Below are 18696 nucleotides of genomic sequence, written 5' to 3'. Positions count from 1 at the left end.
GTCGCTCAGGGTCCAACAGCTGGAGGTTAGCAACAGCCAGAAGCAGCGGGTTTTGTATTTCATAGCTTTCAATGGATTTTCCTTCTGTTAAGTTCTCCAGGTGACTTTGGTAACCACAAAAACTTTCAGCATCCTCTACATCTTGGAGCAAGGAGTGCCAGAGCTGGGTAATATGCTGTGTTGAAGAATGAATTCTTGTGTTTTGAGCCAGTCACCTGCTAGTTTAGTTTTGTTCTGCTACTAAAATATCAGAATGATGAGAGGAAGAAGCAGCAGCTTTTTGGCTAATTCTTGTTCTTAGTAAGTTCCCATGTTCCGTGGACTGTGCTTTGAAAAGCTAGTGCAGTCTTATTAAACAGAGTGTAAAAGGCAGATCTGTATTTGTTGAAGGTATAATGTGATTATTAGGAAAGCTGCAATAAGTATCTACATGCCAAAATTTGCTAGGTTGTGCCTTTATGTCTCTATTATACTTAGGTGTCTATAATCCTGTATTAATTGGTTCTTGTCTAATTTTCTGGTCTTGTTTCCTGTTTTCCTTTAGGTCTGATAAAATCTCCTGCCTCACTAATTCCTTCATTTCATTCTCCTATTCTTTTTGTTTGTGTGCCCTTAAGCTTCATAAGTACTACAAAAATTTAATCAATATTCTTTGTTATATTACTTCCAGTTGATGCTTATACATTTATTTCCCTACCTGCATACATGATATCCCAAGTTAAACCCTCAGCAAAACTGTGGAAGTGAAAATATGTACAGCCCCATGTTTTGTCTTTCTTTGCTGCTGCATTTTTTCTTATCTTTTCTGTATATTTAGATTGCAAGCTCACTGAGGCAGAGATTCTAGCTAGTCTGTAAATCTAATAACCAATAATGTTACATAAAGTATATTAAAAACTGCAATAGCTAATTTAATTTTTTTTTCAGCTCCAGAATGTTGCATAACTGCATTGATGTAAGTTACTGCAACCAGGTGAAATGGAGCACAGGCAGGCTTTGTGTTGCTTCTCTTTGGGAGCACGTTCTCAGGAAGCTCCCTCTAGTCCTGTGAGCGGTGAGGGTAGAGTCTGCCTCAAAAATGCTTCATTTCAGCCTGTTTCATCTGCATGAAGATCTTAACAGGCACGTTTCTCTCCAAAAAGTGCAAATGGTGGAGCGCTGTACCTCCAATGCCTCCTCCCATCTCAGCAATGACACTTCAGGGAGACTAAAAGCAATGAAAGATTCATTTGCTAATATTCCTCTTATTTAATAGAAATGGGAGTGGAGTGTTGCAGATCTGGATGGATTTCTGCTGAACCCTTAAGTAAGGCTGTGGTTTGTTTGAAAACTGAGTTCTTTTTTTGTTTGGTTGTTTTTTTGTTGCTGTTTAAGCAAGAGCCCATTGTTTGCCATCCACAGCGATTAAATGTTTACCATTTCTACAGGACCCTCTTGTCTCATGTTAAGTGAGATGTGAGATCAATAGTGGCTCTGCAATTATTTGTCCATTGATAAAGCCTTCATTTCTTAAATGAAGTACATTTATCTGTGTCCTGACAATGATAAGGGAGCAGTACCAGTCAGCTGCTGCCTAGTCTAGCATTTAGCTCCACAGGCAGACAAGTGCCTGGACATGGGTCAAATGATGTCTAACTTTCTTCCTATTGGCATTTCACTTTACAAACTGCTCTGATGGAAGGTTTGACAAATCATCCTTGCTGAGTTCAGATAATAAAAACTAGCAGGACAAATGGGAAGTTTTGGTAAAGAGGAAACAATGGCTGATTTCAGGTTAAGTGACCAGTCTGTAAAGCTGCTGGATGGCAAAATGAAGAGATTTCTTGTGTCAGAAGATGATAGAAAGCATCCCATGTAAGGCATTCATTTGGTTCTTCAAGCATCAGTTAGATTTACTCATTTAGCAAATTTAATTGTTGAAAACTTGGTCTGAACTTTATTCTGTGATAGGAAGCAAATCGAAGAAACAGTGAGACAAATTTTGGCTCCAGTGAAAACAGTGTGAAATTCTCTTTGGCTTTAGCGAGGCCAAGATTTCACCCCAGTGGAGCATGCCAATCCATTTCAGCCCCAGAATTAGAGAATTCAACAGCACATGTGGGGTGAGGTTTGGCTTTTGTGTTTTGTTTGCTTGTTTTTTAATTTCAAATTCTGATTTATGACAAAGAAAGAAGGGGGTTTCCAAACTAATGTCAAATTTGGTAGTGAAAATTCAAAGAGGCTGATAAACTGACACATTTGCTTTTTCTATTTGTAGTGTATCTTGATTCAAACCAGCAACTATTAAAGACAAAGAGACCATTTGTATTTATTTTGGGTTTATTTTTTGATAGTGTACTGTGTAGTATACTGATTATACGCTATAGAAAAATTAGGTGTATTATTACTCTGCAATTCAAGTAATGAAATTACATTATCATCAATGTGGCTAGCTTTGGGAAAGCCAGATAGGTTTATTCTCATGTAGTAGTAAGTTTGATAAACAGTTACACAACTATGTGAACAGCATCTTTCTCAGATGTGCTCTTTCCATGTTTTGGACATGAGTTCATAAAGTAGTGTTAAAAGTGGTTTAACACTCAGGTCTGTCAAAGATTTCTTTATTCTTTCCCAGTTTTGCAATGTGTGCCTGGCCACTAACTTTCTGTCAACTGTGTGATTACAGTTGCTGAATTGTCATGGCTCTGCCTTGGTTCTTTTTTGCCTGAAAGAAACCTGTCAAATGCAACTACTGTCAAGAAAACCCAGGTTTGCTTATCTCTTGAGCTACTGATTTTTTTTATCAACATATCTTCAGATTGTGGAAGAAAAATTGGCTGATATACCTGAGTTAAATTGTGGTTTGGTGTGTTGATTATCTTCACTCCCTTTAGTTGAAATTAAGGGGACAATACCTCTATATGTGACAACACAGGAATGATGCCCCAGAAAACAGGCTTGTTTTGGGGTTTGCAAATATGATGTAAACCTCAGTCAAAGAAAGGTTGGCAAGGATAATTGCTATCAACTGGTGTCCTGATTTACTTCAAAGCAAGCTAATAGCTCAAGATAATTGAAATGGAGATTGATAACAGAAATTGCTATTTCTAGGCCACCTAAACAGAAGACTTCTTTCAAATAAATCATGCTGGCAGATGGATTGCTTCTTTGCAATAAAAATGCTTTGGCTTCAGAAGTCCAGCTCATCTTCAAATAAAACATTCAATCAGCATCTAGTTTATCATTTGCGTCAAAGACAGATGTTGGCACAGAATTCAGACATGGCCATCAGAGATCAAGTAGGGGAAGAAGTGACTAGAAGATGGCTTAGCATTTATACCAGGTTACACAACCAAAACTGTGAAGGGCAATTTTGACCACAAGACCTGTTTCTATTTGCTTTATTGTGATCTCAGGTGTCAATTAGACTGGTCGATTTGCGTAATGCTGTTCTGGTGTGCAGTGAGAGAGGAAAGCAACATACATTTGTTTATGTGTAGTGAGGAGGTACACAGCAAGGGAATTGCCACAGAGGACTGACTCATGGAAAGACTGTGATTCTTGAGGAGAACCCTGATGGATGATCAGAGTAATGTGATGGAATTTAAATTTAGTTTGAACTTCCTATGTCTTGACAGAGTAATTGACTGATGGAGCAGTGATGCTGTGAAAGAAGGGGTCTCTGCTGGTGCTTTAATGTCCTTATGAGTCAAGGCTCTTTTTAATTGAAAATACAGCTGAGTCTGAAGCACGCACAAGATGGTGATCTCCAGTGTGATTGTGGTGATTGTGCTGGTTGTAAGGACCGATTTGTTCTCTGACTTTTTAACTCATGGGAGCACAAGAGCTGAAGGAGTGATTCAGCTGAACTGGTTATCTGCTGAGAACCACAGTCCAGGTGTGAGGGACTTGCTTCTCCAGAGATTGGCAGTGACTGGATTGAAGGATGGCATGAGGAACCACTGAGGGTAGACCGACAGAAAATCACTGAAGTGTGAAGATCCATGGATGTGAAAGAAGACTTTTATGTACAGAGAGGTAAGAATTACCTAGCTGTAAAGACATTTGCTTTTTATAACTGATAGAGGGAATTTAAAAGTTACATAACTTTACATATATTAATACTATATAGAACTAAAGTAAAGAGATGTCACACTTATGAAACTAGTTCCCAAACTATTCTGGTTTATTGAATAATTGCTGAGTCAACTGTACCAATATATACTTGCAGTGTTGGTCAGATGAGCCCAGACAGACTAGATGGCCCACTGGAGAAAGGAGCTGAGCTCCTGCACCTGGGTGTATCACTCAGCGGAGTGGGTATATGCAGTTTGACTGCATCCAGAGTTGTGCATTGCTAGCCGCAAAGGCTACAATAAATATGCATCTGTCTAAGTTTCAACAGCGTCTTCTTTAATGCTACCGTCAATCAAAAGCATTTTCCTGTATAAACCCTTTGGAACCTTTGACAAGTAGGTAACGAACAATTACCTCTCTCGTTTAAAATCTAGCAAGCAAAACCGATATGATTTAATTGTGTTTTGAAACATAATTGTAAGTACTTTGGGTTTTGAACATTATTTTGCTGTTAATTTACAAAGATAATAACTTCTGAAATGTTAGGAAAAAAGGCAGAGACAAAGTTCTTTGCCCTGAAGGAGATTGCCATCTTGTGAAGAGACAGAAAATACGGTACAGCCATGAATAACAAACAGCTTTACAAGGCAGCTTGGTATCTGTACAGCTATAAAAAACAAACAGCTTCTTCTCAATAAATTAATTCTGTGGATTATTGACTTTGCATTGCCTTTGAGAGGCTTTATATTAGACATTTATTTTTCAACCAAGCACTATATTAAAGAACAATAGCATAAGGTTTTATTAGTTTGGTTAACACTGTGGCATGAACCTCCTTAGAAATGTAAAAAGGCTGGTATGTCTTGAAGTGCTTTTTATTCCATTAAACATTACAGGGCCAGATTTTCAACAAGAGCCAGCTGAGGTTTTTGAAATATTTTTTTGATTAAGTGATATATTTTGGCATTATGACCAGTTTTCTGTTGAGATGCCTAAGAGATGTAGATATGTGCCAAATGCACCTAGATACTTAGGTACAGTAATTGCTCCCAGTTATTTATGTAGAATTTGATGCTCAGCTAGTTTTGACAGCCCTGCTGAATGCCTACCAGTGTTGTTAGGCAGTTCAATGTCTTCAAAAACCTGACTCACTTTTAGGATGTGAGGTGTCTTATTAACTTCAGCCAGACGATTCGTTCATACTTTTGGGCACAAACTTAAGTACTTAGCTGGAAAGGGTGTCTGTGTTTTTCATTTCAGTTTTGTCATCATTCTCATTAAATATTTGCCTCAGTCCTGTGGGTCAAGTGGTAACATCTTTACATTTTACTCTTTGTAGAATAACATCTTGCTTTGACTATTAGCAAATGGAATTATGCAATATGCTAAATAATGAACTAATCGGTTTCAAAAGTATTGAACCTTTCTTAGCTACTTTGCTTTTATATGCAAATGATGTGACTACAAGGCTCCTAACAGCAGCAGAATTAGCTCTTTTTATGGTAGCATAAATGAGAGAAAAGACTGGATAACCTGGCTCGGTACAAGCTTGCAAAGTATTTCTGCCCAACTGCTTCAGAAGTTGAGCCACTACCTGGCAGAACTAGAAGAGCTAACGGTGTAAGAATGATTCTTAAATCAATGCAAAGTGCTAGAATTGCCGATGAAAGTGATCAAACAAAAAGGCCACCTAAATGTGAGAATTTTCCAAATGCACTTCACTTATTCAGCTAATTTAAAATATCACTGAACTGAGATGAATTCTCTAAATATTTTATCAGAGGAAAGCTACAGGCTCTTTAGATGTTTCTGTGCCACTGTCTAATGACTGAAAAACCTAATTATTAGGAATTAGGAAATCTGAATTCTTGTTATTCATCAGATTAATTCAGAAAACATAATTTCTGCAACAGATGGCTGGCTTCTCCTTCTCTGAATCTAAGACGTGGAAAGCAACGAAGCCCTGAATACAAAATGTTAATAGTTACCAGGGAAATCCATCATCTCTTCCTAGAATTCAGAATGTACATACTTCATAACAGTCAATTCTGTTAGCATCATTCTAATTTTTTAAATAATTCTTATTTTTTTCTACATGTTCTGTATCCTATACCTCTGAAGTATTGATCTTTTATGCTCCCTATAGTTAAAGAGAGCTTCATCTAAAATTTTCCAAAGCAGGTTCAAATTCTGTAAACACCACATGGAGGGACATATTTGAGACAGTAAACGATGCTTTACAGTGTAAACCAAACTGTTCCTTTTAGTCTAATTGCAATTGTATTATAATAATTTATTTGTAGAATTTTATTCCTTTACAGAAGATTTTTTTAAAAACTGAAAATTAAAGACAGACATTACTAAATGTCACCACTGCTGGTATTTCTTTCATTGTTGTGCTTGGCTCAACTGTACACTCTCTTTGTAGACAAAATACCTTTTGAGTAAAACAGGAGTTTTGGCTATGGAGGTATGGCTGGGTCTGACCTTATTTATGTTTTAAAGTCTCTCCTTTCAACTGTCTGCCAGTAAATAAAAATTCACTTGGCCAAAGTTTATTTAGACCAGCTTTATTAAGTCAACAAAGTGCAAACCTGAAACAGAGGACAGGCAGAAAAATCTGTTCCTATGAAGTCAATAGGAATCCATCTCCCTAAGCCCTTTTTTATTCCTGGCACTGGTGATTTTTCTTGACTGATTCATTGGAGGGCACTGGTTTAACTAATTTGTCTTGCACAGGTATCTTTCCCATTCTGTGTCCTCTCTACTAGTACAAAACAATCTTCCCTTTAAAGGTTATTTCCTAGCCTGATCTGTCATGTAGCTATTATCATTAATTTGCACTTTAAGACTTCCTTTCACTTTTTAAAAACTATGAGATACTTTCCTGTATTATGGGTTACGATGTGACAGCCATCATATGCAAAGAAGATTGTTTATACTTACCACAGATGCCTTTGAAAAAGAGGGATATTTTAACCATATCCCCACTCCATCTGCTTTACATAACTATATTCAATATCATAGAAAAACATGGCAATCTGTATTTTCCACTGTTCTCTAGAATTTCTAATAGAATTTTATCCTTCTTCTGGAATATTCAGAAATCACATAGAGAAATACAGAAAGCTTGTAATACTCCATTAAATTCCATAGGTTTTAAGAGTAATTTGCATAGAAACCCACTTTTAATCCTTATACATAATTTCCTGCAAGTGATAATTGAAAAATAATCCTCAGATTACTGTGAACCTCATTAAATATATTTCAAAATCATGTTTTGGGGGAAAAATTAAGAAAAGCAAAATATTTTCAATGTTTTTAGAAAAAAATAATAACACTATTAAGCATGAAGAGTAGAGTGTACCTACCTAAACTAAACAGCACCAGGAATTTGAGGCATACAAATTCTCGTAGATCAAACTGCAGGGAACGAAGCTTTGCTACTAGTTCTTGTGCATGGCTCATAAGATTGTTGAGGGTGGCTCCAGCTTGGGATGCTATTATGGAATAATCCACCTGTAAAAGAGAATTGTATTTCTGTCTGGTTGTCACACCTGCAGAACCACTTTAGGATGTTTCAAGCAATCACATATAACCAGGATACTCCTGGATAAAAGAATCACTCTCAATTTAGTGATGTGATCAAGTCAAGATGATTTTATATATAAACTTATTTTAGGACAATGGTATATATTGAAAATATCATTAAACTATGTATCTTAATGGTATGTCACATCAATGTGAATGCTGGTTTGTCTGTATTAGCTTTTTTAGAAGCTTTATATACGGCAGCTGCTTATGACACTGGTAGCTATTCCCCTGTCCCTGTATCAGTTTGTTTTATTCATTTGGTGTCTCTTGTTCTTATTGTAATTTTATGATCCTGCGAAGAAAGACTGATGAAGTGAGCTTTGCGTCTACACAGGGTGTATTAGTCCAGAGGGACACAACGGTATTCAAGGGAAACGGTCCAGTGTCCATAACTTGGCCAGAAACATCTATACAAGCCCAGAAATGTTGGTGTATTCCCACAGGAAAGAGAGGTATTGTGTGGGTGGTTTCTGTTCTCCTTAGCTACACAAAATCCTGGTATTTGTTGGACTTGGTTCCAACGGACTTGTTCTGGTGAGTCCTCTACCGCTTGCGAAGGAGGAGTAGGCAGGTGTGTGACACAGGCCTGCTGCACTTGCATTTTCCCGAGCAGCAACCGCAGGGCACAAAACTACTTTCTCTGGGACATAGAAAAAAGCTGGACTGCTCTGGGGGGTCTGCTGCCCTCGTGGTGCCCCTTTGTTCTCGGGGGAGGCTGACATGTCTATGAGCTTTCCGAAGTGACACTTGTATATAGAGAGCCAACAGAAAGCTGGAATTAATACACCATATTAAAAAAAGGTAATATTCACAAGCAAAGTACACTTAAAGCTTTTCATAGCTGGCACACCCCTGGGTGATCCTTGAATCTTGGGCAACCTCCCCACTGCCTGCACACTGAAACTTTTTTCTGGCTAATACCAGTCCCATTAAGGGGACGTTTCCATGCAGATGGCCGTACCAGCCTCTGCCACTCTGAAGATGTGCACTGTTAACTTTTGCATGCTTTGTGGTGGGATGGTGAGCAGTGGAAAAGTGCTCGGGTACTGCAGCCTACGGGAATGCCGTGATGCGAAGGTGAAGCGTAGGGGCTGGCGCCGCGGTGAGCTGGCCCTGAGACCGGGCTGGAGGCTGTGAGGCTCGGCAGCTCCAGCACGGCGACAGCAGCGTGGAGCAGGGTGCAACTGCTTCAGCCGAAATGCCTTCAGCTCAGCCCGGTTTCCATCAGAGTGTGTTACACATCCCCTGCAAGTGCCACTGTCCCATGAAAATGGCCAGGTGTGTTGCTTACTCCTGTGTTGAACTCCTCCTGGCCAACTGGCTGAGACCTAAATGGGTTATTGACACATTTTAAAACAATTCTTTTCTTGCCTGGCTGCTCTAATATTACCAATACCTTTCTTTTTTAGGAGTTTCCATAACAACAGGGAAATACTAACCACACTTGATGTAAGCATGCGTAAGTGAAGTCTGGCTTTAAACTAAAACTAAGCACAACAGTAAGTGCACACTTTGGGTTAATGATTTATTTAAAGGTATCAGTGCTGTAATCCCATCTTTAAGGTCTCCTATAGTAAAGCAGTTAATAAAGAACAGCCAGGTATCACCAAAGGAAACAGACCAATGCTGCAAAATTTTGTTTTTCCAGGCACTGATCCCTTAAGATCTGTTTTTTAAAAAACTGTTAAGGAACATGTATTTTGAAATATGGGGTTTTTTTTATTTTAAAACTATTGAATTGATTTTGCTGAAGTATAAACAACAGTAAAGCAAGAAAAAAACCTGAAAGACTTTAAACCTGACAAAATTTCAGCCAGGAGAGATAGGAAGATGACTGAAAGGGACTAAAAATAACTTTTCCTAGTTATGACCTTAATGTAATCAATAGGTTACTGGCTTTTAATAAGACATTTTATTTATATGTACTCTTAGTGCACCTAAGATATTGACTGAAGGCAACTGTACAAGAGAAACGGTTATAATTTTTGTATGGATGTTAAGAATAACACTGCTCCAACTCTGTAAAACATTTAAAGTTGTGCTTACATTTCAATTAAGTCAATGGATTATGCTTAAGTATGCTGTGAGGGTATCCTGTGACGTAGGTTTTATTGCTCTCTTTTACACCTGGGAAAACTGACATAGTGATGTTAAATCGCTTAGTCATGGCCAAAGAAATCTGTGACAAAACTAGGATCTGGTCTTTGGAAATCCCAGCCAAATCATCTTACATGAACTACTTTCTACTTCATCTGTTATTTCTCTTTCTTTCTGTATATATACTTATATGTATTTCTTTATATAGAAGTATATATACTTATAGAAATAAGAAAAAATAAAGTAACATACCTCAAATACTTTTTACTTGAAGGGCAGTTTAATATAGTGACGTGATTCAACTACTTCATATTGAGAAACTGGTCACATATAAAAATCAACTTTAACAACTTAATTTCCCTTTTGTAATCGTTAAGGGAGGAAAAAAAGCTCAAAATCCCTCACTGAGGTTCCAGTTTGTGGGGGAAATATGCTATTCACTTCATAATAAGAAGTTAAGATGTCTGGATGTCAAGAATATCAGTGGCCTTAGTGCAGCGATTATGCCATAATGGAAAAACCCAGTAGATGCCTGGATCTCCCACTATCCCTCTACTGGAGAGCTCTCAGGCAACCTGCTACTCTTTCAGGTGCATTTAATATTTGCAGCACCAGCAAATTTGTCTGGGAGGCAAGTCCTCCTCTGCCACTCACCAAGAGCAGGCTGTATTAAATTTTTATATTTATTGACATTTCATTACCATAATTGACTGCAGTTGGTTCTCTAGTAGAAGGCACAGGGCTGCCTCCTAAGCAGGAGAATTGGTCCCTTGAGTAGAATTTGCAATTAAAAACAAGGCAGAATGGATTTTTTTTTTTTTATTGTGTAAATATGATGAGTTGAATTTTCAGCTTTAACTAGAGAATACTGGGTGTGCAGAAGGCTTTTTTCAAGAGTGAGCAAAATTATGAGTCAGTGGAAAGACGACCCCCAAAGGTGTCAATCAGTTTATACAAAATCAACTGTGCATGAAAAAGCCTCAGTTAATGTCTATTCTGAAAAAGTGGTCACATTAAAGAGTGTGCTGTCCTGCTTGCTTGGTCCTGTATGCAGAAATTGATACTAAAAGGTGTATTAATTCTTTTACCTTCCAATTCATGATTAAAAATGCTTTTAAAAGACAAAGATTAAAATAGCCTGGATCTTGAGCAAAATGCTTAATTGCATACTGAAGTCTTAGCATTTACTTTATATTGTACCATTAACTTAATTTGGTAAAATCAAATCCACAACTGAAATAAATTATTCTTGCTTCCCAATTAACAGTATTACATTTCACAGTTGATTTTGATGTTAAAGGTGGTATGTTGACTGGCATTTTTGAAAACAGAAGCTTTGGTGAAGCTTCCATATAACCTAATTTGGAAGTAAAATGATGGGCGTAAAGTTACGGCTGCACAGACAAATATAAGTGTGAATTCCTCATGTACCAGTACACAGTGCTGTCTTGCATGGTGGATATAGTAATGATGAAGAAGTAATGACAGAGGCTTAATTGGATTAGCTTGGTACCAAAGCAATGCAGACAGAACAGCACTGAATAATTTACATTGCTGCCTGTTCTCGCCATTCTGGTGCTTAAACTGGCACGTTTAAGGTTAGCATGGACATCGCTATATATGTTATATTAGGGGCTGTGCTGTAGTACACCATTTGCTCACTGAAGTGCTTAAATCTAAAATTAGATACTCAAAACCTCTGCTCTGCTGCCACCTAACTTTGTGCTTGAAGTCCTCACAGTTCCACCTTCCACCAGCCCTTTGGGTGCCAAAATGCCTCGAGGCCTGGCCAGGACTACCCAAGTCATGACAATGGTAGATAACTATGTGTCCAACTCATTATACAGCTCTTCTTAGATTTATGGACCATGTGGCTTTCATCCACCTAAGGCAGCAAGAATGCCAAAGGCAGGATTTCTTCAGCAGACCAGTGGCTGGAGCCACTGCTGTGTGGGAAATCCAGGGTCAAATCTCCAGTCTAAAGAGTGCATGAAATAAATAAGGCTATAGCCTGGCAATTGGGGTATCTTTCTGAAGGTGAGAAGTATCAAGTTTCTTCAGGTAAATCTGGCACGTCTTGAGGATATCTTCTGATCATGAGTATTGGGCAGAAAGAGGGGGACCTTTGGCTTGGTTTGGAGAGAAAGGACTTGCTCGGTGCTGAACTGGGAGGGAAATTCCAGCTGAGAATCCCAAGTAGAAAAATGTTCGTAAGTTCCTTGGACACGCAGCATTCATGTCATACCTCTCTCCTCAGCATTTCTCAACGCTACCTCTTACAGTTACCACCTAGTTTGCTGCTGGCCTTCCCTGCTCCCTGCGCTGGCAGAGGTAGGGGCTGGGCAGATGAGGCTGCGGGCTCTGTGACAGGGCAGGGCGGTACAGAGGCACTAGGAGTAGAGTGATTTTACTTGTTGATGGCTGTTACCAGGTACCGGCTATCACTGAATGCCATTCCTTTCAGCCAGAACGGGAATTGCGCAAGTACGGAATAAAGCCCCTGCCGTGGCTGTATACAGTACCTGTATAACGAACAAACGTTCTAGCAGACTAAGGTACTTCAAGTTAGTGAAAGATTGGTTTCGTACTTAATTCAGTAAATTAGATTGCTGTGTGTTTGGGGCACAGAGGCAAAGGAGGCAGCGGGTGCCTAGGTGCAGCAAAGGGACCGTCCCACTCCTGTCCGCTCTGCTCTGTGCAACGCTGGCCAGCACAGCTGGCTGCTGCTGCTGGGGGGCTGCTCCCCCACCACTCCCTCCTCGGTTACAAACTGCACCGAAAGCCTGGGGAGTGGCCCGCAGTGGTCTGCCCTGGGTTTTGAAGCCTGACCCTGCTGAGAGCCTGTGAGTCGACTCCAGTGTATGGCTGTGTGTGGATGAGCCTTTCTCTCAGAAGGCTGCATTCAGCACAGTATATAGCAAGTAAGTAAATTTACTATCACAACCATAATTTCCACTGTTTCCTGAAATATATATTTCAGTGGCAACTACGGTGGTTATAAACTCATTTTGAGATTTTCATATAATTATTACTTTCATTAAAAACATTTACAACAGGGTTTCTGTTATGTTTCTAAGCAAATGAACATGGAAAACCACTTTGAAGAGGTGCCTATGTACAAAAATTGAGGAGGACTCGGCACAGACAAAACCAGCTGATATGCTTATATCAGGTTTGGATTAATTAAAATTGTGATGACTTGTACAGCATAAGATGCTTGTCATTTTAACATGATACACAATAATAGAAGATAATGAATTAAGTTGCCAGTGGACCTTTCCCCTAGGATGATGTTATTGTGCTTGCTAATTAGCTATAATATGCAAACGATAACACTCCAAAGTACTGCATTTACTTTGTCTAACTTAGTTTCAGAAAAACTTGTACATCAAGACTGGAAAAATTCTATGCCCTGTAGTTGATCATGTATAGATTCATTTATAGTAGATATATTTATGTTACAAAACACATAATAATAAGAGTGTTGTTAGGATTCATGCAGTCAGCTGTTCCAATCGCTACCACTAAATTTTCCACTCTAGTAATGGTGACTACTGGGTTCTTCAAATTATTAGTATGAAGATGTTACAGTAATGTGCAGAACATAGCTAACCTAGAGTACAGTAGAATCCATTTCTTTATCAAAGTGTTGCAATGCACTTTGTGTTTTTTATATAGAGATGAGATGATATGGAATCACTGCTGAGTTTGAATATCCATAAACTTCATTGGAAGACAGACTGTCACTGGAAATTTTTTGTGTATGTTTAGGTAACATCACAAGGGCTGTGCTAACTCAGACTGTTTCTTCAGGAGCTTTTAACCATGTGAGTTCATTTCCCCTTATTACCCTCTTATCTTACACAAATTTCTACTCTACTATTTCAAATCCTTTCCCATCAATGGAAGACTGGATATGCTTACTTTGAATCCCATCAGTATCACTACTCCAATAGGTGGTTGGGACAGACTGATGCAGTGCTTTCTTCATGTTGGGTCTCTGAACAACTTGTCTCTCATGTTGGGCAAGCTTAAAATCAAATATGGGACTTTATATGAATTTATATGGAGAAATTAGTTCACTAGTATAGGACTTGTATGGAGGACTAGGAGCCTTAAAGAAATGCTGCCAGACTCCAGGCAAATAGCTTTTGTTCTCTTTATGGGAGCAATGTGTACAGAATACAAAAGAAATGTGTTTCCTATGAACACAACAGTTAGAATGTGGGAAATGGAACAGTTCTGGCATGCAAGGATTCATGTTGGGTGTCCTCTCCATGACTTTTAACTGGACCTGGAATTTTAGACTTAAAATCATAGTGCTACTATGGTTTCATGGCAACACAGCAAAGCAAAAGTAAATTAGGATCAGTTTGTTCACAGGTGTGTCCACAGCTACTTGGAAGGCTCAAAATGTTTAATGAATATTTGGACAAACCTGAAGTGGGCACTTCATGATTATAACTTAATTTTGATGTGTTTTACCAAGTTTAATGGAGAACATCTAGTTCAGACCCTAAAAGCAGCTAGCATAATATCTTCGTAAGATGTGAGGTACTTTTAACAACTAGCACAACCTTGTTTCCTTTTCCTTTAGGCAGAGACCACTAGAGTGAGGAACTGTGCAAGCCTGGATACGAGAGTACAAATACTACACTGAAGAGCAAAATAATGATTGCTTGACCTCCTTTCTATCCACCTTGAATCAAATCCTGTGTGTGTTTGCCTATGTAAGGGAGGACTTTTAGGTTTGGCCCCCCAATGCCAATACCTCTTTTCTGCCAGCTACAATTATGAAGCCTCACTGACTGCAATTACAAATCTAATGGAAAAATAATATATATATATATATAAAAATAAAAATTACTAATTTCCAAGAACATAAGAAGTAATAGCTTTCCATTAGGTATTCATTAGCTTTCTATACCTATGACTAGTGTATGTTTTTTTAGCCATTTCTTAGGACGAACAAAAAAGCCTGTTTCCTTATCTACTTTTTTTTTGCCAGCTCCTTTCTCTTGTCCTTTGGAGACACTCCTTCCTCTAACACTCTTGTAACTTTTTGTGCAACAGTGATACTTCTGCAAGCGTGATCTTTCTTTGTGATGCAGTCATCTGTAGCCCACAGTCTGAAAGTTCATCTGCCTCTTGAGAACCTTTTCAGTGGCAAGGTGATCTTACCTTAAACTTGCAAGTCTGTTTCCTAGACAAACAGATTCTCCAAAGGCCTCAGCAAATACAGCAACATTGGGAGAGTAGAAGCATTCTTTGCAAGTGGGTAAGTCTAACAGAGATGACATTGCCACAGAAAATGCCCCAGGCCACACATCACCACCTTTCGATAGCATACATCTGAAAGATCTACAAAGTATCCCATCTAGCAAGAGGTTCAAGCCACAAAGTCTGCTCTAAATTGAAGTTAAATTTTTATTTGCTTCAAAACACAACATTGTCAAGATCTTGGTTCTCTCTCATGCTCTTCTCTGGTGCTATGCTTTAGCATACAAATCCAGGTAGAAAGATGTATTTGTGTGATGACTTTAACTAAGTCGGTAGTTTCAACAATCTCAAAAAAATCTCAGATTTAGGCACGGTTTTGGACAGCCTTTTTAATCTGAAAGGCTTTGACCAAACTCAGCAGAGGGAATATTTGGCAATGAGTAGAGTGTAGGTATGAACAAAATGAGCAGCTTGTGTCTGGGCAGCCAAGGCTACAATTCGTGTGTTGACTGCTGCGTGACAATGCAAGAACAATGATATTCTGTACAGAGCTTTAGTATCTGCCTTGTGTGTGCTGGATCTTGGAAGCTGGCAGCGTATTGCTGGTGTGGAAGATACAAAGGAAAGTGCTCAAGTTGGAGGAATTAAAGTCCTGTAATTAGAAATGGTCTGTTAAAATTACATGCCACATGGCAAGCCTATGAAACTTGGCATGTGGAGAGCATATTGGCAATGATTTACAATAAACCACCACATTGCAAATCACTCCTTAGCTGTTTTCCATTATGAAATTTGGAGAGTTGTAAAATGCATTTGTGCTACTTTATTTCCTTTTGAAATGGTAATTGCTACTGCTGAGGGGCAGTACTTAGTGCAGAAAATGAAGTGTGCAGCATAGGGAGGAACTTGTTTCTGAGGAACTGCTGAGGAATTGTAATGATCTGAAAAAAGTGCTTTCTTGAAACACATACACACAAAAGAGCTTCATTTATGAAACTCCAACAAATAACAAAATAAAATAAAAGTCTTTTTTTTTATGCAAGGGCCAATGCTTACTACTTTGTTGCTGACTGCACTTTTTCCCCATCAAAGTGGGAACAGTGGATTGACACTGGGTAAAACTCATAAGCCAGTGGCTTGAGGGAAATGCAGATGTATGGAAATGTGATAGGAATGCCCTAAGGTAATGGGTTTTGAGCCGATGCATTTGAAAATTGAGTGTGCTTCTAACCACTAGCCCATTTTAGATACCTAGTATAGAACTGACAGCGGTGTGGCCCTGGAGAGCTGGATGAAGTTTGACTTTTGTATCTGAGGAACAGAGGCTGTGCAGCCTAAGTGGAGAAAGCAGGTATGTTCTAATTAAGTGGTGATAAGTTCCCCCCTTACAGCTTCCCCCTTGATTGTGATTGTGATTGTAAAAAGGACTGTGTTTATGAGTAGCTTTTATGGAGGGATATATTAAGGAAAGCAAGGAGTGAGGCTTCTGAGGTCTTAAATTTGCTAGCTTGTGACAATAATCATGATCTCTCAGGTAATAAAGTAGGCTATCTAGCTCAGGTCCTCAGTTTAAAGTTAATATCTTTGAAAGCCAGATGATTGACTGTAATTTTGCTCATAGTGCTTTGCTGGTAGCAGTAAATAAAAACTTCTACAGCACTTTTCATCAGAATTGTCAGAGTGCTTTCCACATCTTAATCAATTAATTTTTATGAGATGGTGGCATGGTTATTTCCCTTTCTCTACTGGAGAAACTGAAAGGATCAGGGCAGCAACCAGAAAGTATGCAGCATGTAGTGCAACAGCAAAGACTCATAATGCCTGGGTCTAGAAGTGTGGCTTCCCAGAATTATTTTACAGTTAATACAGAGGAGATGGACACAGTCATAATTGTCCTTTCATAAATACATTCGAACTCACATTGTGTCTTAGAATGACAACAAACTGAGTCGATGCTGCCAAGATGGTCCATCTTGACATGAAAAGAAGCAGTTGTATTGGATCAGCTTGCCTAAACAAGTAACTCGCAACTGAGCTACAATGCAAAAAGGCAATATTCAGCAAACACAGTGGCAGCAAACACAGTGGCAGCAAACACAGACCAGACTGAGGTTCTCAGTGCTGCTTTGCCTCAGTCTTTACCAGCAAGGTCTTCCCAGGCTCTGTGCTGTGCAGCAGAGCTCAAGGAGGAGCAGAGTGACCAGCATGGGGTATAAGTTGAAACAAAAGAGATTTAGACCAGAACTAAGGAAAAACTTTATCCCCATGAAGATTGTCAGGCAGTGGTGCTGGCTGCGTAGGGAGGTTGTGCAGTTTCCATCCTTGGGGGTTTTCAAAGTCCAACTGGATAAAGCCCTGAGAAACCTCGTTTGAGCAAGGGGTTGGACTAGAGAGTCATTAAAATCCCTTCCAGCCTGGATTATTCTGTGCTTTTAAGATTTGTGACTCTGGCAATTCTAGATATTTTAAACCTCCTGTTTAGCTCACCCAGCTTTGTCCTTCTAAATAAAAGAGGTTCTTCAATGAATGATTTTCACCCATGAAAATCATTTAAATGGATGATATTTTAAAGTAAATGCTTTTGAATGACAAATTGCATACAACTCATGTACTGGCATAGTAGTGGCACTTCTGCAATACCTCAACTACCAGCAGTCTTTCTGTGAGCACGCGTGCAATGCACAGCCCAGAGAGAGCAGGCGCAGTCAGTGCAGCTGTGCCCACTCTGTAAGCAATCTGACTTTTAATCTAGGATGACAGGGACCAGAGCTGAATGAAATCAGGACAATACAGTGGCATTACATGTAGATTTCAGACTTGTTCCAGTTTCAAAAACGGCAGCCAGAGAGTGCATATTTACTTCAGGTCTGGTGTCTCCCTGTTTCTCAAGGAGAAACTGTGGTGCATACATGCAAGTATGTTTTCCAGCTGTTAGCTAGTGTGAAATGGAAAGGAGTCCATCCATAAGGAAGGGACTGACTTTAGTGTTCTTGTTTGCTGTTCTTGTAATATGGCTCCTTGATCTCCAAGCAGCCTAAGTGCAAAGAGGAATGTACAGAAGATGACAGGAGACTCTGGGGGTGCTTGCACCAATCTCAAAAGGACAAACTTTGGCATAGGAATGTGAAATTACATTGAGAAGAGGATGTATTAAACCTATTTGACAAACCTGGGGCAAAGACAGATGCGATCAGTCCAATTTAGCCAGGTTTTAATTTAGCCAGAGACTATAATTCTGCCTGGAAATATACAACTTCCAAAACCAGCTGATGATTTGTAAGCAGTATATTTAATAAGCATCCTGCTACCTGTTGTCTAACAGTGATTAAATGCTGTGCTTTGCCTTGAGTTCATGTACAGCTGGGGTTTTTTTTCAAGAAAAGATAAAAGTGGCTAATGAGGTAAGAATTATTACTGTGGGAAAATGGGGACAATTGCTAGAATTTAAGGGTATTTAGATGTCTCTAATGATTTCAGTGGGACTTAGGCACTCAGTACCTTTAAAAACTAGCTAATCACGTAACAAATGAGACACTAATTTAGCAGTTCTCTCTGGAACAGAAAGCTGTCAATATACTTAGAGCTTTATAAACAAAGGAATAAGCAAGAACCCTCTGCAGTAAATAAAAGAATTGCTGGTAAAATTGTCCATGTTTTGCAGATGATGAAATGGAAAGAGGATCAATCATTTTCTCAATAGCACCAACATAAACCAAGAGTAATGCAACT

At 39.0% G+C, this 18696-nt stretch overlaps 1 protein-coding gene across 2 annotated transcripts in view; it reads right to left on the bottom strand.

Annotated features, from left to right (window-relative positions):
- The window catches only part of NR5A2 (nuclear receptor subfamily 5 group A member 2), a 99210-nt gene that overhangs the window by 23161 nt on the left and 57353 nt on the right, over positions 1–18696 (bottom strand). For both annotated transcript variants that reach the window (XM_069789387.1, XM_069789388.1), the window contains exon 7: positions 7428–7575. In XM_069789387.1, coding sequence (XP_069645488.1) covers positions 7428–7575 — 148 coding nt within the window. The remainder of the gene's footprint in view (positions 1–7427; positions 7576–18696) is intronic.

This window comes from Haliaeetus albicilla, chromosome 8 (assembly GCF_947461875.1).
Source record: "Haliaeetus albicilla chromosome 8, bHalAlb1.1, whole genome shotgun sequence".
Taxonomy (NCBI): Eukaryota; Metazoa; Chordata; class Aves; order Accipitriformes; family Accipitridae; genus Haliaeetus; species Haliaeetus albicilla.
The sequence above is the reverse complement of the archived record's forward strand: the minus strand, read 5'-3'. Positions and strand labels throughout refer to the sequence as shown.